Raw genomic sequence first — 20,828 nt, 5'->3', positions numbered from 1 at the left:
TATTATTTCTTTGTGGTGTGTATTTTCATTTCATTTCATTAAGTCCCAAAATCTAATTCAAGACACATTAATGCTAGAAGCTCGTTAATATGGCATATTATTGAGCTAGTATTAACTTTTGAATAAAATCGATTAAAGACAATTTAGTTTAATAATTCTGCTATTCTATTTAAAAAATATTTTTTTATAAATATTTTGATACAGAATAATTTGTTCGCAGATATGAGTTACGCTCTAGCGCCGTTTGGCGCCTAACATTTAAGAAATTGTTAAATTATAAGGATAATTACTTTTTTTCTTTATTTCTACATGTAGGCGAAGTTAAATTTGCGAGGAATTGGGATATTTTCTACCACCAGTTTGAGGAATTACGCTACTATTTGTGTGGAGTTATGAAAAATAGGTTTAGATATTGACAACGCTGCTTATCAGTGATAATGAAAATTGTCATTTTTGACAGACTTATCATTCTTATTTTGTTTTGTTTTAAGAGTCTGTGGTTGGTTGGTGATAAGACCTTTACTGATGTCTGTTGATTACATATTAAAAATGGAATTAAATAATCGTGTTGTCTTCGTTGTGTTCTTAGCCCAATTGTAAAAATATATTAATCAATACAATCCAGTTAGGTACTAGTCAGACTGATAGTACTTATTGGCTAAACAAAAAAACATTATTTTGGACTAGTTAGCAGAGGTACCTATTTACAACTGAAAATAGAGGGTGTTGTTTTATTAAACTAGAAAAGGATAAAAGCGAAGTCCAATTTTAATAAAGTTCTGAAAATGGGGAATTATTTTTCAATTAACTTGGAAGAACATTACCGAAACAATGAGAAATTTCTTCAAAATCTCAACGAAATTGCTGTAAGTAATTGATATTCTTTTAGTTGAACTTACTTACTAAATTAATATTCGCATTAATAATTGTATATCTTTCCTAGATGGAAAGGCAAATTCAGTTGAGGAACCAAATGGCTGAAAGGCAGCGGGCTATGGAAATAGCAAAAAGCAGAGATTTATTTCTTTGGACTACAGCTTTTTATTTTGCTGCAGCTACAGGTTTATTTACAGGGTAGGTTACAAAAATACTAATTTAAGACTAATATGTACTTACCTGTTTTGATATTTTCGTATTTAGGTAAGTATTGGTGTGTTCTTAAATGTTTTTTTTAACTTTCAGGTTCAGGCGCACTAAAAGAGCGTATTTTTTATTTCCATTGTTGCCACTTACTTTTGTGAATCTATATTATTGGGATCTTGCATATGGAAACAAAATTCACCGCATTAGAAGTAAGTAGATGCCTAGTGCCACATATAAGCTATTGCAATGCCTTCTTAAAATATCAAAACCGTCTAATCTCAACATATAATAATCTTATGGACTTCATTACTATTATTATTTCCTATGGATTGGATATTCTAAATGTAGGTATCTATTTATCCTAAGCAAAACATTGCCAATTACATTCATTACTATAGTATTTATTTTAGTATTATTCTATACATACATACATAAAGAAAAGACAAGTTTTACTTTTTACTTTCGTTTTTTTCATATAATTCTATCATGGTATGGTTTTATAATAATAAAAAACCAATGAGTATTTTTCCATTTTTTTTCTGTATTTGTAATTTTTGTAATAGTCTATCTTTTATTTTACACACTTTAAAAATAATAAAAAATAAAATACTACATTAAATCTGTGTACATAGTTAGAATATTTAAAATCTCACTGATTGTTCTAAAGTTGATAATGTTAAAGTAGATCATTAATCAAATAATCTTTCTAAAAATCTTTGACCTTATTATCTAGTATAAAGTTATGTTTGTGGGTATTTTTTACCGACTTCAAAAAAAGGAGGATATATATCAATTTGTTGGAATCTTTTTTAGTATTTTAATTTAACACCCTGTATACACATACACTGAAATTATTTTATTGTACTTATTTTTGATTATTGAAAAATTTCTTTTAGTGGAAGCAGAGCATATTATGACACATGAGTCTGACATGCTGGAGCTACCATGTGGTCTGCCAACACCATCTTCAGTAGACCAAGGCCGTATGGACGAAGAGGAAAAGAAAAAGATTCACCCTCCTCTGCCATAGTGGAAATACAGCAATAATTGACATAAAGTGTGCCTTCACTGCATTGTAGTTTAGAAGGCTTTTTAGATATGTATGTGCTAGTTGGCTTCTCAAATTGATACTTAAATTAAGTAAAATTTTTCATAATAAAAGTGTGCAATAATAATATTCGAAGTTACTATATAAAAATTAAAGCTGTTGGTCTACTTTTAAGTATTAATTATATAATTCAATTAATATCCATTTTCTGGATATACTTAAATGTTGACTTTAAAACTAGTTTTAACGCACATTTCAATGTAAAAATGTTGTAATAAGTTTGATTGTTTGCAATATATGCTTTTATTGTTAGTAAAACTATGTTGATTAGATTTATTTCAGGGATTTTTTAATAAAATTATATAATTTTTAAATTATTTTATATTTAAGTTTTAATACTTACCTACTCATAATTGTGATAAAAAATATTTTTTTTTTCTTATTTTTGTAATGTTTTTATTTGAAAATAATATTTTAAGTTTTATTTTTTTTATATAATTTATAAAAAATATTTTTCTGTGCTATATGTTTAAGTGATAATTTATTATATCTTACGAAATTAACTTAAAATTGTAATTTGTAACTTCTAAATGTGATTTAAGATTCCTATGGATTGGATATTCTAAATGTAGGTATCTATTTATCCTAAACAAAACATTGCCAATTTCAAATAAATAAGTATTACTAGTTAATAGGAAATTATTATTTATTACATTTACCTATTCATGTTATTTCAAATAAAACGATTATTATATAAACTATTTTTTATTATTTGAGTACCTAAGCCATTCTCCATTTAGTTACCACATATTTTATTAGATATTTTACGGTTAACGACAATATAATACCTATCCGAATAACCCGAAACTGAAAAGGACTCATAAATCGATTTTTTAATAATTGGTTTTATATCGATCAAACCTTATTTGTTGTAAGGTCATCATTAATGTGATATGACTGTGCGGTTCAGCGGTTGTCATGGCAACTGACAACTTGTTTGGCGACGTAAACAAATGAATTTTGTCTATCGGAACAAAACGTGGTGATATTTTGATTATACAAAACCCTATTCTATTGAAGACATTTTTAAAATGATTTGTAAAATCCATATTTACTTGAAATATAAGTGCACGTTGAAATAAATATTATATCGTAAGTACGTTGAGATGTATGATTTAAGTTGTTTTTTTTTTAATAAAAAAAATGTTTGTATTTCGTCCAACACTTCATTCGTTGCTTGGTTTACCAATATACAATATAATCGATATCTGTGATTTTAAATTTCGTTCGTCATGCTACGGTATTCAAATTAGGTTGTAACGATTTGAACATAATTTTGCATAATATTCGAGACTTGCCTCTGCTAGGTATTTCACATGAATTTATGTTATTTCAGAGTCAAGCTGTAGTGTAAGGCGGTTTGAGAATGAATCACAACGTTGCTAACGTGAAAAGGGATGAAAAAAAGAAGGATGTACCGAAAGTGGCGAAAAAGAGTCCGGAAAAAAATATGTCAGAGATTGATGAGCATATATTAAAAAGGTTTGATATAAAAAAGAGATTGGGCAAAGGCGCTTACGGCATAGTGTGGAAGGCAGTAGACAAGAAGAGCAAGGACGTCGTGGCCATAAAGAAGATTTTTGACGCGTTCAGAAATCAAACAGACGCGCAACGGACCTTCCGTGAGATTATCTTCTTGCAGTCGTTCAGGAATCATCCTAACATCGTTAAATTACACAGTATACACAGGTAAGTTATTTTTTTAAATTCCAATGTAATCAAGCTATTTTTAATAGTCCTCTACAAATCTAGGCCGCCTGTAAAGAGGGATTGAGAGCATAGGCCCACACACGCTTCAATGTGGGTTGGTGGGCTTAGGGTTTTACGGCCTCCGTGGCGCAGTGGATTTACAAGATGGAGGTTCTGGGTTCGATCCCCGGCTGGGGCGATTGAGGTTTTCTTAATTGGTCCAGGTCGAGCTGGTGGGAACTATGCGCCCTGTCCATAGTTCAAAGAGTCGATGGACGTTGGGGTCTTAAGGTGCTAGAATGGCGACCCCGCACTAGAAAACGGCAGTGTTTGTCTACACCCCATCAAGTGGACTGACGACATCCAGCGAATCGCAGGGATTCGCTGGATGCAGGCGGCTTGATCGTGATGTTTGGAAGTCCCTACAAAAGGCAATGGCTGTCCATTGGCTGAAGATGTTGATATAATATGCTCTCGACCGATTTGTTTGACCACGGCGGCCAATCTCAGGTTGAAGTTAACCACATTCGAAGGAAATGTTACAGTGCACATGTGTGTGCACAAGCACAGGTGCACTCTTTATTCCCTCACTGTCATAATCCGATGGGACGGCAGTCTGACACGACCGGTGGGAGATCAGGCGCAGGACCGACGGCTTTCGTGCTCTCGGAGGCACGGGAGTGTACTAACACCGCCAACTTCCAATTTTTCTTGTAAGAAAACCACCACCACGGGACCATCAATGACCAATGTGTAGATTATAAAAAGTATAGTAGGTATAGCCTAACTGCAGTTAAAAGCTTAAACAACTTTTTGCGTATCGGATGAAAGGTAAACATCGTGTTTCCAGTTTAAAATAGAAATTCAGGATACCTATAAAAATAATATAAGATGAGTAGGATACTGGATACTGTAGGAAATAGTAGTCTGAGACGGATATGACGTCAGGTGGCGCGACTTGTTTCCGTAAAAAGGGGGGAGTTAGAGACGGGTACCGATCGGTTGGCGGGAACGACTTGCGATGAAAGGCGCTCGTCGTGCGGTCGATTTCAGTATACTCGTGGCGCTCGAGCCGTCCATATCTCTTGTTGTGACTAGGCGGGGTGGATTTGAGTGGAAAAGGGGAAGGTTAAATCCTCGTGGACAACTAGCTCATTCAGGTTGTCCATGGTTGTAAGGCGGTAGCCTTTTGAGCCTAAAACACGGCAATGGTCTATTTTTTTCTGTCTTTCTGATTTTCTCTTCACTCTTCAAGAAATCCGCGATTGTCGTCCAGTTATTTGTACAACGTTTTTGGTACAACATTTTTTTCCGACATCTCATCCATTTCCGTATAAAGTTTTTGGTCTGCATCGTTATAACAATGGCTCCTCAGAAAGCATGTTAACCGTTGGTCCCCGGATATTACCTATTATAACTATCTGATAGTACCTAAGCGTTAATAGTCAAAACATTATCACCCTACGCCCGAACTTCTTCTTCTTTCCTGGGCCTTTTCCGCACTTGATCACTAGGGGTTGGCCGTTGTACGTAAGTCCATTTAGTGCTGGTCCCCGCTGGAGTCACTCCAGGCAACCGAGCTCGCTCCAGAAGCTTAGCAGGCTGCCCGCCGAACGCCTCATGGAGTGTTGCTGGGGATGCAACATGTGCTGCGCGTTGTTCAGATACACCTCTGCATCTAAGCATAACATGTATCGGGGTTTCTTCTTCCTCCATGCATGCTCTGCACATAGGACCGACCTTTTGAGAGCCTCAATAGCTCAACCTATCGGATTCATCATCGAGGGGTGGTGGTTTCGACCCGCCCCGTTGGACTATTGTCGTACCCTCTCCTAATACAGCCTTTCCCGACTAGTTGGAGGGGAATAGGAATATTGGTCATAATAATAACAAAGATATGGCAAATACTATTTTAAAAAATCTTGCATTGGAGCAATATGGTGGGTCTAAGATCCATTCCCGTCTCCTATAAGGCCTGGTCCTGTATTGGGCCATTAAAATAGGCTGATAATGGTGAGGTTGGGCCATTTTTGCGTGACAGTATAAAGAATTTTGTATCCGAAACAGAACAAACTTTATAATATGAGAAGAATACATCAATAAAATCACAGTAAATAGGCAGTGTTTTGATTAATGTATGAATTGCACGCCATTGCAACTGACCCGACCTGGAATGAAGCTTCGATGAGAGGTCGACAAACGAATTGCAAGTAGGTGGTTAGTAGCTCCAAGCAGTTCCATGCGCCCTTGACCTGGATAGCATCACGGAGTTTCATATTCATCATGCTATCTCCATGGCATCGGCCCCTGTTACCTGCAAATTCGAAAATTAACATAATTGTCAAATTCCGTAGATAACAATTTAAAATCTGCTGTTTGGAATCGGCGAATTCCTTTTTCTTTGGAATTTTACGAAAGTCGTGGTTTCAGCTTATAGTGATAGCCCAGTGGATATGACTTCTGCCTCCGATTCTGGATGGCGTAAGTTCGAATCCGGTCCGGGGCATGCACCTCAAACTTTTCAGTTGCATTTTAAGAAATTAAATATCACGTGTCTCTAACGGCAAAGGAAAACATCGTGAGGAAACCTGCATACCAGAGAATTTTCTTAATTCGCTGCGTATGTGAAGTCTGCCAACGTGGTGGACTATTGGCCTAACCGCTTTCATTCTGAGAGGAGACTCGAGCTCAGCAGTGAGCCGAATATGGGTTGATAATGACAAAATGATGATGATGATTATGATTAAGAACCTAATAGATATTCTTTAAAAAATAGTTTTGTCAATTCACTGAACATATCCACCTATCGAGTATTCGACACTTGCCAGGTATATCGTATCTATTGCAGTATTGTATTTAGGCGATTTCTGATGTTCTATTTAGTCTAACTAAATGCGAATTAATTATTCCCTAAAAAAAATCGAAAAAGCGAAATGTCAAATTCATTTTCATTTTCATTTAGACATTCGGGATTTCTCAATGCTGGGTCACGCGCTTTTGCTCTGTCCCCGACAATTTCTTTTGAATATGGTCGAGATAGATCGAGCCCATAGCCATTCCGTCTTGAGTCCATTAACCCTTTACTCTTTGAGTTGTTGAGCCTTCAAAAAGATTTTTTTAGAAAAAAAATTCAGCTCGGAGTTGGGAAGTTGGTTACTCCTCTATGTCTGTAGGTATATTTCAGTGCAAAAAGCTATCGGTTCCTGTCAATATCGTACAATCATTTTATTAAATACTATTAGGTAAGCCTGCCAACCTGCGTTGGGGCATCGTTGATGAATCTATACTCCATATACCCTCTCCTATAACCAGGGCCGGCCCGTCCATACGGCGAAAAGAGCAGTCGCTCCAGGCGCCGAATCCTTAAATGGTAAAGAAAAATAAAAGAATTTTTTTTAATTGTCTATATTTAAGGAGAAGAGACCAACAAGACACGCGCGTATAGTGCACAGGTCGCATCGCATCTCTATCAGATGTCAGTATGATATTAAATGTTATCGATATTACGTAGGTCATGTACGAAAATCAGGCGCAGTACTGTAGACGTTACGGCGCCAGATTTTCAATTGGTCACTCCAGATTTTGGTCGAGATCTTCGTGTTCCATACTTTACACTCATAATTTGGTATAGGTACCTACATATTATTAGGAGCAAACAGGAGAGGCGCCATAATTGGATCTCGCTCCATTTTAAAGTTTACTTTGGGCCGGTGTTGCCTAAAACAAGGGAGGCCTGGCCCTGTAGTTAAAATGTGGTGATAATGTTGATGACCTTGAAATTCCAGGGCCCTCAACAACCGGGACATCTACCTCGGCTTCGAGTACATGGAGACGGATCTGCATAACGTGATCAAACGCGGGAACATCCTCAAGGACATCCACAAGCGGTACATCATGTATCAAATGCTGAAGGCGACCAAATACATACACTCGGGGAATGTGATACATAGAGACCAGAAGCCGAGTAACGTGCTCATTGATAGCGCTTGCAGGTGAGTGAATGAGAGACTGTAGAGTCCTTTTCATGAAAGAAGTCTTGCGGCTAAAACCTGAACTAAAATTGACGTCGCCTTACATAAATGACATTAAGACCGTCATTACCAAATGACAATGATTTGACGGCCGCGTGGCGCAGTGGGCACCCTGCTTTCTGCGTCCACGGCCGTGGGTTCGATTCCCACAACTGTAAAATATTTGTGTGATGAACATGGGTGTTTTCCAGTGTCTGTGTGTATTTATACATTATATGTAGTATATAATTGTATATTAATATTATAATATCAACTATCTTAGCACCCATAACACAAGCTACTCTGTATGCTTCCTTTGGGGCTAGATAGTGATGTGTATTGTTTAAGTATATTTATTTATTATTTATTTAATGTTTTTTTATGAATGTTTTTAATTTTTATTGTATTTCTGTGTGCAATAAAGTATTTCTTCTTTTCTTTCTTCTTCTTCTTTCATGAAAATATTTTATAAGTGGGTACATAATTATATTTATAGTTAGCTCATTAAGAACTGTCCCTTATAGTGTTTTTCTTAAAAGTTTGCCGCGATGCACGGTAATAGTACGTATTATGAACGTCATAAGGCAACTGTCACAGTACCCATCTGTGCGTGCTATCTGAAAAACACTTTAGGGTCATAAATGTCAATAGAGATAAGGGATGTGCTGCTCACCGGGACCGTTGTCAGTAAACGGCTACCTCCACACGTAGTTTTACAAATTATAAGAAAAATACCGAGACCTAATTTTAAATGCGAAAATGGAAATACTTTAATAAAAACAACACTCAAAAGGAAATTGAGTTCAAGTGTAAGTGTAATTTACCACTCTGTATCCCAAAATAACGCTGTACTATTTCCCCAGGGTGAAAATAGCAGACTTCGGTTTGGCCCGCTCTGTGTCCGCAATGTACTCGGGCGGGGAGGACGGCGCCGACCCTTGCCTCACCGACTACGTCGCCACGAGGTGGTACCGCGCGCCTGAGATACTCATTGCTAGCAAGAAGTAAGTATCGAAGTTTATCGCTTACGTGATGTCCGGTAGGCCTTATAGCTTGGCAAATTCATTCGTAACACTCCCGATGGCCCGCGCCGTCGTTCCCCCCTGTCGCCCGCATATCATGGGAGTGTCATGATTGAACTTGCCAAGCTATAGCTTGTGTGTGACATATCTTGTGAAGAGATAAAGATATATTGTCAACCAATAACGGCAGAGTTGTCTCAGCTCATTCGTCCTAACGCAATGAAAGAGAAAGCGATATTTCCGGTTGCATTACTATTGGTCGCCATTTGTCTTTCTCTTGTCTCAAGATATCTTGGTGCTCTTGCGCTTTAGTGATAGACTTTGGCAATGAAATAATATTTAATTTTTATCAACTTATGCGTTATTATATTTTTATTCCCTGTGGCTGTGGGTCCTGGAGTTATTCAAGAGAGAGGAAAAAGATTGGTCAATTGACATCAATTTCTGGACTAAGATTCTTACAGTGGTATTCATAGACTGAGACTTGATTCTTAATTAAGTGCCCCGCCTATTTAGCTTTGCCATGCGAATCGCATTTCGAATTTGATCAACCAAAAGCATGCGAGTATAGCTCTGGAATGTGCTATTCGACCACTCGTCGAGGTCGACTTGTAAATCCTCTTACGAGGTCCTAAATAGATGACAAAGTAATTAAAACTCTATGTAGCTCATTAATCCTTCTGAGCACTTTTAATTAATGAGATTCAAAATTTTATTTAAGCATTTGTTTTCTCTTAGCTACACAAAGGGCATAGACATGTGGTCTTTGGGATGCATTTTAGGGGAGATGTTGACGGGCAAGCCTTTGTTCCCGGGATCTTCCACCGTCAATCAGATCGAGAGGATCATGGGTGCTCTGCCACGGCCATCCTCCGAAGGTTTGTTCAAATTGTATTCTTTTAAAACTTTTAAGTATTCTTTTGTAAGTCTGTGATGGCTTGACCTTCATTTTATAAAAGCGGAAAGTTTGATAACCCATGCTTCTACTGTGCTGTAGGTAACTATGGAGATTGGACCGTGTGGGCTTAAAAGGACAGGTTTACAGACTACCCCTTAGACTGACGTATCCAGTCTAACTCATTCTTTTAATACAATAATAATTTTCCACTCTCAAGAAGGATTTATAGTGGTGTTAGTAAATATCGTAACTTAGGTGTTAGTAAGATACTTAAGCCTACTTACGACTTTTCGGCACATGAATCATAGTCACCATAGAACTGTGATTCAGATACCTACTGACTAAGTCTATCAGCTAACCTATATTCAGCGTACTTATATTGTATGCTATCAGCAAACGCCCTAAAGGTGCCCAAACCCTTCGCAATGGAGATGTGCACCGCTTGCACATTAAATGCGTTTGCATAATCAAAAGATAGAGCTCATATATTTTTTTTTTTCTAAAAATAAACAAAATATGTTAATACATCGTCGCCTTCCAGACATCGCAACAGTCTGCAGCGGCTACGGTTCCTCTCTGATCCGAGAGCAGGCCGCCACCAACGCCGGGGGAGCGAGCCTCAACGCGCTGGTCTCCTGCGCCCCTCGCGACGCGGCGGACTTGGTGCACCAGCTGCTGGTGTTCAACCCGGCCAAGCGGCTGAGTGCTGAACGCGCTTTGCATCATGAATACGTTGCCAAGTATGAATTTGTGAATAATATCAAAAAACTTTGTTATTAAGTTCTGTTTTGAACGTTTTAAAAGATATGCACTAGGGTGTTAGTTAAAACATTTTTTTTTTGCGAAAAAAGTTGTATTACAAAAGCAACCAAAGATTTTTGCGGTTGAGGATGTCTGCAAACTATAAAAAATACAGCAATAAAGTAAATAAAAATACTTGTGCATTTTTAGAAGACACTCTTGTTTATTAAAGCCATTGTAAATGCAAAAGCGATAGTAGATGTTGTACAGAACATAAATATTTCATGCTTTTAAGAAGTGAATAGATTAAATATCTTTTTAGATTTCACCGTGAAAAAGACGAACCAATCTTACCATCGGACGTCCTCCTACCACTGCGAGATGATAAGCAGATGTCAGTGGACGACTACAGGAACAAACTGTACAGCATCATGGCCAAGGGCTTTCAGAATCACACCAGCCAATTAAGAAAACCACATTCCAGGTGAGTGCCTTTTGGACGCTGCCACATATTTGGGCATGTGAACCATTCAGATATTTACAAAGTTGAGAAGTCAAGCATATTTTGTAGCATTCCATGTAGTGTTTTTCGGATGAGTTTATTACGAGTACTTATTAGATCCTTTTGCAAAGTAAAATTACGTTATTGTTTTCTAGTCTAGTCAAAGCTTCTAACACCACTAGCAAGAGTTTTACTTGTTAAATAAAATTTGTGTTATTCCAGCAAATCTCAGACTGTCGGAACAACAATTAAAAGCAAGAGTTTCCAAGAAACGTCTGAGCTCTCGAAATCCTACGCCAAGTCGAAACTTTTAAGTGTCTCAGCTGACCAAAAAGTGAGACCTAAACCGAAAGTCGAAAAACCACTCAAAGAATACCGCTCTGACCAATGTATTGGGAAACCTCTCAAAGCTACCAAATTATTTGAAAACAGAGGCCACCAAGATTGGATGGTGAATTGCCACGGTGATTACTTTCAACCAGTGACGAGACAAAGTCCATCCGATGCTGGGTACATGAGTGGGGGTAAAAAAGTTGTTCAACAAAGGAGAAATTCCACATCTTTTTCCACCATAACCATCGGTGGTGATGGCTATGGTTTTGGAAACCAGAAGCATGGAGTCATAACTGCAAGTGCACTCATGGATCTAAGAACGAGCATTCGGTGAAAAGAAGCGTAAACTATTGGTAGAATCTCTTAGTATAATAATTAGTGTGGATAGTTTTTTTGGATTGGATTTTATAGTGTTATTTTTTTTCAATTGATGTGTTATACAACATTTAGAAACAGCTCTTTAGGAATAGAGAGGCTAGAGAGATCTAGAGAGGTTTCAGTTGTCTATACGTGGTAATCTCGTTACTTTCGAATTGATACTAAAACACTACTGTATACTACTGTTTGTGTCGTTAAAAATACGAATACCGTTTATCGACATAAATTCCTTTATAAATGCCTAAATATTTTCTAGTGCAAGATTGATTTGTTTTGCTATTCTCTGCTAAAAAAAACAACTATTTCAAGTGAAACTCTGGAAACCTGATGGGATTTCTTTTTCTCCTGGTTCTTCACCTGATAGCTACAACTTGAACACGCTCAAAACATGAGTAATAGTTGAGTTCAATAAAACTCTCTTACTAAATAAAAGGGCAAGTGAAAATCTTGTACCATTTTATTTGTATTTTTGTACTAAACTGATAATGTAACCACCATAAACATTTTCTAGTCATTCGTTATTAAAGTCTACAACAGACAAATGTTTTATTTTCTCGATATTTTCTAGTCATTACTGAATTACTGATGCTTTGTTCAGCCTGACCAAAGAAATAAAAAATTTCGTCATTTTGCGGAAATTATACGAAGTAATTTCTTTAATTAGCAATTATTATTTAAAAAATACTTGTGGCCCCCAGCGTTTGTATTTCTGGTCAGGTATTCTACAAACTTCGAAAATATTTGTGTTTAATAACTTTTAAATGTCGTATTTTTTTTATTGAGCGTATAGTGTATCTAAAGCAATTTAGCCAAGACATGCAAATGGAATTCTTATGAAGTACTCGAATATTTTAGATGGATAATTTTAAGTAGGGTACTCTTTCCGCAGCAGGTTCAAATCCGAAAAGTCTCAGGTTTAGTCTAATATTGTAATACCTATTTGGGAGACCCAGATGTGTTTTTAACCCCCACGCAAGGGGTGTTATAAGTTTGACGTGATGTGTTGACCTCGTGCTGCAACCAGGATGGTCGCCAGATAATCCGACTCTTGGAAAACTGACATCGTTAGGTTCTATTGAACCTAAATATAACCTATACCTACCAGTGGCGAATGATGGAGTTTTGACGAAGGAAAGCCATCCCAAAGAAAAGGAAGTTCTTAATGCTTGATACAAACTCCGGTTTCTCATTCCATCAGGTTTTTAATATTTAAGAAGCTTGTTTAGTCAGTAAATCGTGATCGTGTGTAGAAAACGTTTCTTTTTAGCTGAGCCATACCCTGTGCTTTAATATTTACCCGACTGCGTCAGAAGGAGGGTAATGTTTTTCTTCTATTAATACTTTCTTTGACAATTAATATTGTCTAAACTCAAAAACATCTCTGAAGAGTCTCAACACATCACGCAAGCAAAGCTTTACTATGGCTTGTTTTTAAATTTAGCTCTATTACGGTTTCAGTGAGGAATAACTCCTATAGTCCAGCAGCTGGACTATTTGCTAATAGCTTATCTGGATTCGATCCAATTCTTATAAATCTCGATTATCCCAGATTCGGATTCGACGCTGTGCGGAAAGTATCTTAACGAGTGTTTGTAGACTATTAAATTTAGATTGAGATCTTTTTAAATTTATAAGTGGACGATCTAACCGAGGCATATTTTAACGAACAGTTTGGCGTGGTTGCGTCGCATATAAACCTTGATGCCCTGGGTTCGATTCTCAGTTTGACTCAATTTTGTAATTTATATATTTTTAAACTGCCTCAAGACTTGCTCGGTGAGAGGCTACGGCGGTGGTTAGTAACCACTCTACTGGCGAAGACATGCCACTTAGCGACTTGGTGTTCCGGCATGAAGCGTCATAGAAACTGTGAATGCGGCGTGTCTGACTATCGCAGGCTCGCGGTCCTAAATATAATTTAAATAAAGCCTATATGAAACGTGTTTGTATTCGATATAATGACTAATTATGCTGACCTACTTTTTACCTATGTATGAAATTCACAACACTGCCATAGAACAAGAATTAACTAAACCTATAATGTTGGTGATATTATAGTAATAATAAAATTGGTTATTCAGGACCTAACTTGGATGTTTCATTTATCATCTTTATTATCTCATTATCATCATCAACAGCCCACATTCGGCTCACTGTTGAGCACGAGTCTCCTCTCGGAATGAGAGGGGTTAGGCCACCACGCTGGCCAAATGCGGATTGGCAGACTTCACACACTTAGAGAATTAAGAAAAATCTCAAGTGTATAGGTTTCCTCATATTGTTTTTACTTCACCGTTTGAGGCACGTGATATTTAATTTCTTAAAATGCACACATCTTACTGAAAAGTTGAAGGTGCATGCCTCGCACCGGATTTGCTTTGGCAGGGAGCCGGGAGGTAGTTAGTAGAAGTCCGCTATTACCGGATTTTTCGAGAAGGTCGGATTAAAGAGGTCTAAGAGCGACCGAAGTAGTGGGCGTCCGCTAGTTACGTAGAGTAGGTACTTGGTGGTACTTAGTGCACTTCATAGATGTAATAATGCACTGCAACTTTGTAGACTACCAGCTGTTCAGAAGGCAGGCAGGTTACTAAGAAGAGTGCAACTCAAAAGCTGCTCTTCTAAGTCATCATTCTTTATTTTTTTTAATAGCATTACATTTTTTTTCATTCTTTACAAGTTAGCCCTTGACAATCTCACCTGATGGTAAGTGATGATGCAATCTAAGACGTAAGCAGGCTAACCATAGATTTACGCTAACCAACTTTTTCTGTCTACGCAGCTAAGGCTACTCAAATAATTCGTCTAAGGCTCAAAGTGAAAGAATAAAATAGTTTATAATAAAAAAGAACGTCAGATGTCAACACCTCTATTACATACAGAATAAATAGTCTCCAAAAATAGTAAAATCATAATGAAACTCTTAATTGTATTCCAATTTATATTTCTTTTCTTGTGTCCTATGGTTTTAGTGTGCGCAGACATAAAGGTACCCGTGATATCTTTGGATCATAAAGAAAATAAAACAGAAACTACTGTCAATGAACCTTTGAGGGTAGGTTTTTTTTTCTGATTGAGTAAGTGCCGTATCCACTATCCTCCTTATTGGGACTTCAGCGGCGTCACCGGGGTTCATGACATCGGCTGATGGGGCCCGAAGGCAGAAGCAAATGAGGGTGGAGCGACTCTCTAAGGGCTTCTGCTTTGAGACACGGACCTTGGCTTAGAGGGCTTTTGTCTTCCCCCTGTGAGGTCGCTACGCCATCAATCCTAACGTATATTTCCAATTCCTACCTCGAATTGCCATCCATCTAAACCATCTAAACATTGTCAGTTCCTCCCGTTCATCATGCTCATCGATCGTGACAAAGACACGAGCGAGTACTGGCGAGAGACTGAGATTCTGTCTCTGGTAAAGAACAACGACGCAAACATAGACTACGAGAAGTGCGAGATGAGTAGTCCTGAGAAGATGCTGGTGCACATCCCAACCAGAAGGACCGTACGACCGATATGTAGGAATAATAACGGTAAGCTTCTTATTTAGTTCATAGGTAGGAAGTTTAACAACGATTTTCTTTATAGGCTTGCATTTCAATACGATCACTCTTGATCGAAAGGCATGATGAGTTCTAAATTGGAGCGTAATTTGAACACCCAATTCGCACCAGAGTGCGCAAAATTGATCAATTTAAAACAACTACCTACTCGTAGGCAATACAATAATATCCTCCTTAAGTGCTGCCAAGCTGTCAGTGAATTTTGTTACAGATTTCCAGCTTTGTCCTCAATGTCCACGTTTTAACAACATCACAGAGTGTGAACTATTCAGTGATTCATGCAAGTGAGTTGTTTTAGCTACTAGCGTCCGAGCTTAGATCTTAATCTCTCTCGCAAAATCTGTTCTTAGCGGAGCTCTACTATCTATATACTACATCCTGCCATCTTTGTATCGACGTGTACGTGAAGCGCTTTTAGATATTTCGTGATAGTGACTTTTGTTTTAATATAGTACGAGTACGAGTAGGTATAATAAAGTCTTAATTACTTTGACCTGGACTTAATTATCTATTGTTACACTGTGTTTGTAGAGAACGCAGGGTGTTACCGTCGGAGTACCGCACGTACTGTGATAAAAAGTACGGTCGGTGGAGAACCATGTTCGTCCCGGCCGACTACTCGCAGTGTCGCTGCTGCGACGAATGCGTGTTCTACAGAGGTAACTGCTTCATAAGTAACATAACTCGGAGTATCTCTGCGCGATCTAATCAAACATGAGGGAATCCGTAGAAGAACTAAAGTTACAGACACAGTTCTACAAGTCACGATGCAGACGTAACAATTGGCAGGACACATTGGTCTATGTCACTGTTGGTCTATAGTGATGGGATGACGACCCGCACCGAAAAGTGGTGTATTTGCTGACGACCCAATAGGTGGATCAAGCGAATAACAAGGAGTTGCAGGACGCATGCTGCGTCAGAATCAGACCGAGGTGTCTGGATGTCCTTACAAGAGGCATCATGAGGCTATGTCCAGCAACATAAAATGAACTGAAAATGTACTGCCTCATCGGTGGCTCTATGTGGCTTTGGATGAGGTCCAATACCGAGAGGTGGGCTCGATTCCTAGGTATAGGTAGGTAGGTAAGCTATTCTTTCTTCCAATAAAAAGAAAATTCTTCTAATAAGATTTTTGGTTTTGCAGAAATGGATCAATCCTGTGTAGCTGACGAATATAACTTTGATGCTGACGAATTTTTGCCTGTAGCCACGATTGGTAAATTTTACCCCTCCTTTTACTCCTACCTTTTCCCCTCGAAAGAAAGAACTAAGAGCTTAAGCTCGGAGTGGGTCTAACAGACTGGTATCGCAGTCTAGAACTAATGAGTCCGAACCTTAACCGGAGAAATATTGAGTCATTAGCGTTTTTGTTCTAATTGCTGTAGCTTTCTCATTGGAACCGCATCGGCGTCATCGGGGATTTGGACGAGTGCAGAAACTCTTGCAGAGTTTAATTTGAGAGCTAAAAGTGCGTAGGAGGACGAAACGTTTCCCAGCGTTTGTGATTTGTGGGTTGAGTGAGATCAGTCTTGACAGTCGTGACCGTAGTTTTACCAACCATGCGACAAGAACCACCTCCGAGTGACGTAAAGGAATGGAGGGGTTCTAGTTAGTAACTGGACTAGACTGATTGGGTGAACGCAGAAGTTCTATCAGAGTGAGTCGAGGTCAAGAGCTAGAAGTACGAGCACGAAACTTTTCCCACCTTTTGTAGTTTGTGGGCTGAGTGAGATAAATCATGACTGTCTTTATCGTAGTTATACGAGTACCACCTTCGACAAGTATCACCTTCTGTTTACGTAAAAAATTGAGGGATCTATTCTAGGTGGTAACTGGGCAAGACTTTATTTTTTCTCCGCGTGTTAAATTACGATTACTTCTGTTAAATTGCCTTTAAATTGAATTCCTAAACAACATAAATTATATAATTTGTTGCAGACTTCACAGCTGGCTGCAACCCCTATTGGGGTCATCCGGAACAGGAGTACAGGGCATTGCGCTGTGACGGAATCTTAAGGAGATGTAAGAAATTATAGCATCACTGGATAACTTTTATCTCGATAATAATAGTAGCAATAACATCCTCGCAATCGAATTTTGGTTAAACGAGGGCAATCTTATGTTGCCACTAACCCTCTACACAGAAGATTATAGTGTACCATCTGTGTTTGCAAAAATAAATCCACTTTTCTACCTTATTTTAATATCTAATGAATTATGAAATATCCTGATTACTGATACACAATTAATGGCAGTATCATTACATGTGTTCTCCTGATCTTTGGTTTTTACTTCCCACTTCTTTAACCTTTGAGGTTTCAAAGTACTTTGAAATAGATTAAAATTTTTGATTAAAGGTGTACCTGTTACCGTGCCTTCGTTACCTAGTGAAACATTGAACATGTAAGTGTTAAACACCGCATTGTTTTTGACCAATTTGTTTGAACATCCATAACTTCATCACTGTATTTCAGAGGGGTAGGCAAAGACAATGGATTGCCACGACATTAAAGCTGTCACGTATTTATACTGTAAAAAGCATAAAGGACGGTAATCTCAACGTCTTTTCGTCTCGATAGCTCACTCGCAAGCGCCTGAAGCAAGCTATGTGCTCGATGACTAATCTGCCATCAACAAATAAACTTATGTAGACTGGCTTTTGTTGTTCAGCCGTCGCACTTACCGCTTCGAACCTCCCATTGAAGGCAGCGACTGTCCTGTCTCTTGTCGCGGCTACGACTGTCGCGGCGGACTGGTGAAGGAGGCTGACTGCGCTGCGGGCGCGTTCCTCCCGGACAAAGAACAGTGCAACTGCTGCGGCAAATGTAGCGCCTACCAACGTTAGTGTCTTTGTGTTGTGGTGATTCAGTATTAGGACTCATTAGTTTCGAGCCTCTCATTGAAGGCAACTACTGTCTCGTCGTGTCGTCCCGTGAACCCATTGACCTCTTAATGCGTGAACCATAAGCAAAAAGTAATAAATACTCGTCATATTACCTTTTGCTTATGGCTTACTACAGTGTTTCTTTTTCATCATCATCACTGCTTGACAGAATTTTTAGTTTGTCTACTAGAGCATCTTTAGAATTGCTGCCGAATTGCCCGTTGTAATTTGTAGATTTTGTTGCAGTTGAAACCTACGGGACTAAAAATTACACAATTAATTTATTTGAAGTTACCTTTAAAAGTTTACAATTGTATTTTCTTTTAGAACTCAATCAAAAATGTGCAGAATTTAAGAAGACTATTCATCGCGTTAATGGAACCGAAGAAACGGAGGTAAAAAATTAAAGATTTACGTATTTATATTATAACAACTCACTAAGAGTGTTTGAAACTAATTATTTTTAACTGATTTACAAAAAGAAGAATGTTCTATATTCGCCTGTTTGAATGTTTTGCTATTTAATAGATAGAAGAAGAGTTCTTGGAGCCAGGCTGTGACGATGGGCTGGTTTGCCGCCAGGGCTTCTGTCAGGACATACACTCCGTGCAGACTTCGGCTGGCTTCCGGAAAAAGCGTGACCAGAACATCCTGGAAGCTAAAGGTAGCTGTGATGATTCTTTTATATTTGGAATCCATTCCGCTATATCATCATATTATTTTATTTGACTGATTGTACCTAATCAATTGGTCGCGGTACTAACCAACAGATAGGTAGGTTAGACCTAAAAATTTAAATATTTTGTTTAGCAAAAATTAGGTTTTTCAGGTAAAAGCTGTTGAAAGGATTAACAATTGATTAGTTGTATTTGATGACAGAGCCATGCAAGAAGGAGTTGAAGTACTACAAGAAGAAGTACGGCAAGAACGGCCATCTGCATTTCAACGCCCCGCAGTGCACTCCGCTTTGGCTCTACGCTCCAGTTCAGGTAGAATATAATAAAAATAATAAAAAGATAATAGGATAAAAGATATAAGGATGTAAAAACTATTAAAAAAGTAATATCTATACTAATATTAAATAGACGTATGGAACTCTCTTTTGAAGTCTGTTTCCTAATTCTTACAGAATTTCAATAAATTGAGATTTTGTTGCTAGCAAGCTATGCAAGTGGAGATTTTGTTGACAGTGTCGACGGTTCGTCTGCTATTGCTCCTTGGAAGACGGCACCTTCATAGACGGCATTAAGGTTCCGCGCGTTGAGGTCTCCAACATGAATTGTGGTTAGAATTATTGTTTTGTTCATTTTAGTATGGTCAGTTCAGCCTACCTCGGTGTTCCAGTGACTAGATGATGATTTGAAGTCATAGGACTTCGAATCACGACGTTCTAGTTTTACGACCAGCTATATTATTGTGATTTTCTTTTTTCCAAGAAATTCTCAGTACAAATTCTCAGCCTGGAGTTGGAAGTTGGAAGTGTAATGCAGTCAACAAACCTGCAGTTATAACTGCACAGTTCAACTGTTCAGTTAAATCGTCCTTGTATATACACAACTGAAAACTGCACAGTTTTAACTACTTATACGGTTGTTTCTAATGATGTTTTGATTAGAAAAAACTGTACAGTTAAAATTGCGTAGTTAGAACTGAAGATTTATCGCCCGTATCACGCCCCTGTGCCTCGGAGAGTACGTTAAACCGTCGGTCCCGGTCACTCTAAGTCCGCCAACCTGCATTAGAGCAGCGTGGTGGGTCTACGATTTATATCTTTTCTTCTATAAGGAGGGAGACCTAGCCCTGTAGTAGGCCGCCGCCGATAATTTGTGGGCAGGACTTAAACCCAAGACCTCGTGATTCGAAACCACATAAACTAACTAATGGACCATTGTTACTACTCCACTAACATTACACTTAATAATTTATCTCATTAACATTAATTCTGCTGTTTGTATTCTCATTATTCTGCACATTATTAACTGTAAAATGCTATTGATTACTTAATAATTTCCATGTCTTTGTTTTTGCTAAATCTAATTTTAATTTATTCACATAATCCGTATATATAATTTTGCTGCGTTATGCGTTATAACTATGCTGAAATTTTATTTGATATAATATATAATGTCTAACCATTAATAATAATAAAAGAAAAAAAAATGCCAGTACTTGAGTGTAAGATTATATGAGATGGGCGATAATAAATGCAACACAGTGTTCCAGTAAAGTAGTATTATCGATTTTTTGTTATTGTTGCACAATGTCATATGTTATATAGATTTCTTTTTTTTATGTAATATACTTTTTCTGTTTTAGAAATTTAATCAAATAAACTATTTCTATTTATAATACTTTTCCCTAGATTGCGTGCGCGAGAAGTGTCGCACGGGCGCCGAGGTGCAGTGCGACGGCTACGGGAACTACAAGCAGGCCACGTTCACTGCGCACACGGAGGATCTGTACCAACGCATGAAGAGTAGGGTTCACTATAGCACCATCGTCATCATCATCATCATTGTCATCATCATCATCATCATCATCATCATCATCATCATCATCATCATGTACTAACTTCACTTTCACGCGCCACCTCTGCCAAATCAACTTATCATCATCAAAT

At 37.9% G+C, this 20,828-nt stretch overlaps 3 protein-coding genes across 3 annotated transcripts; all 3 read left to right on the top strand.

Annotated features, from left to right (window-relative positions):
• Window positions 1-475: 475 nt before the first annotated feature.
• Window positions 476-2,889, top strand: LOC112055757 (plasminogen receptor (KT)). Its single transcript, XM_024095952.2, has 4 exons — window positions 476-866; window positions 944-1,074; window positions 1,183-1,292; window positions 1,980-2,889. Exons 1-4 carry the CDS (start codon window positions 786-788, stop codon window positions 2,111-2,113), a joined length of 456 nt encoding a protein of 151 aa, XP_023951720.1. The 5' UTR covers window positions 476-785; the 3' UTR covers window positions 2,114-2,889.
• A 98-nt stretch (window positions 2,890-2,987) lies between these two features.
• Window positions 2,988-13,842, top strand: LOC112055760 (mitogen-activated protein kinase 15). Its single transcript, XM_052888514.1, has 7 exons — window positions 2,988-3,880; window positions 7,666-7,872; window positions 8,754-8,894; window positions 9,651-9,790; window positions 10,352-10,550; window positions 10,874-11,035; window positions 11,276-13,842. Exons 1-7 carry the CDS (start codon window positions 3,558-3,560, stop codon window positions 11,718-11,720), a joined length of 1,617 nt encoding a protein of 538 aa, XP_052744474.1. The 5' UTR covers window positions 2,988-3,557; the 3' UTR covers window positions 11,721-13,842.
• Window positions 13,843-14,301: 459 nt separating this feature from the next.
• On the top strand, window positions 14,302-20,779 carry LOC112055754 (uncharacterized). The gene is made up of 14 exons (XM_052885504.1): window positions 14,302-14,347; window positions 14,734-14,816; window positions 15,096-15,291; window positions 15,533-15,605; window positions 15,853-15,980; window positions 16,469-16,540; window positions 17,263-17,346; window positions 17,682-17,727; window positions 17,995-18,164; window positions 18,536-18,603; window positions 18,737-18,872; window positions 19,088-19,197; window positions 19,399-19,492; window positions 20,571-20,779. Exons 1-14 carry the CDS (start codon window positions 14,302-14,304, stop codon window positions 20,777-20,779), a joined length of 1,515 nt encoding a protein of 504 aa, XP_052741464.1.
• Window positions 20,780-20,828: the final 49 nt, after the last annotated feature.

The sequence above is a fragment of the Bicyclus anynana genome, chromosome 2 (assembly GCF_947172395.1).
Source record: "Bicyclus anynana chromosome 2, ilBicAnyn1.1, whole genome shotgun sequence".
In the NCBI taxonomy this organism is placed as follows: domain Eukaryota; kingdom Metazoa; phylum Arthropoda; class Insecta; order Lepidoptera; family Nymphalidae; genus Bicyclus; species Bicyclus anynana.
This window is presented reverse-complemented; position numbering and strand designations above follow the sequence as displayed.

Coding starts and splice junctions, on each gene's coding strand:
- LOC112055757 (XM_024095952.2), top strand. CDS start 786: ATGGGGAATTATTTTTCAATTAACTTGGAAGAACATTACCGAAACAAT. Junction 867..943: donor AAAATCTCAACGAAATTGCT/GTAAGTAATTGA, acceptor TATCTTTCCTAG/ATGGAAAGGCAAATTCAGTT. Junction 1,293..1,979: donor CAAAATTCACCGCATTAGAA/GTAAGTAGATGC, acceptor AATTTCTTTTAG/TGGAAGCAGAGCATATTATG.
- LOC112055760 (XM_052888514.1), top strand. CDS start 3,558: ATGAATCACAACGTTGCTAACGTGAAAAGGGATGAAAAAAAGAAGGAT. Junction 8,895..9,650: donor ATACTCATTGCTAGCAAGAA/GTAAGTATCGAA, acceptor GTTTTCTCTTAG/CTACACAAAGGGCATAGACA. Junction 10,551..10,873: donor CATCATGAATACGTTGCCAA/GTATGAATTTGT, acceptor ATATCTTTTTAG/ATTTCACCGTGAAAAAGACG.
- LOC112055754 (XM_052885504.1), top strand. CDS start 14,302: ATGCACTGCAACTTTGTAGACTACCAGCTGTTCAGAAGGCAGGCAG. Junction 14,348..14,733: donor GCTGTTCAGAAGGCAGGCAG/GTTACTAAGAAG, acceptor CTATGGTTTTAG/TGTGCGCAGACATAAAGGTA. Junction 15,292..15,532: donor GATATGTAGGAATAATAACG/GTAAGCTTCTTA, acceptor ATTTTGTTACAG/ATTTCCAGCTTTGTCCTCAA.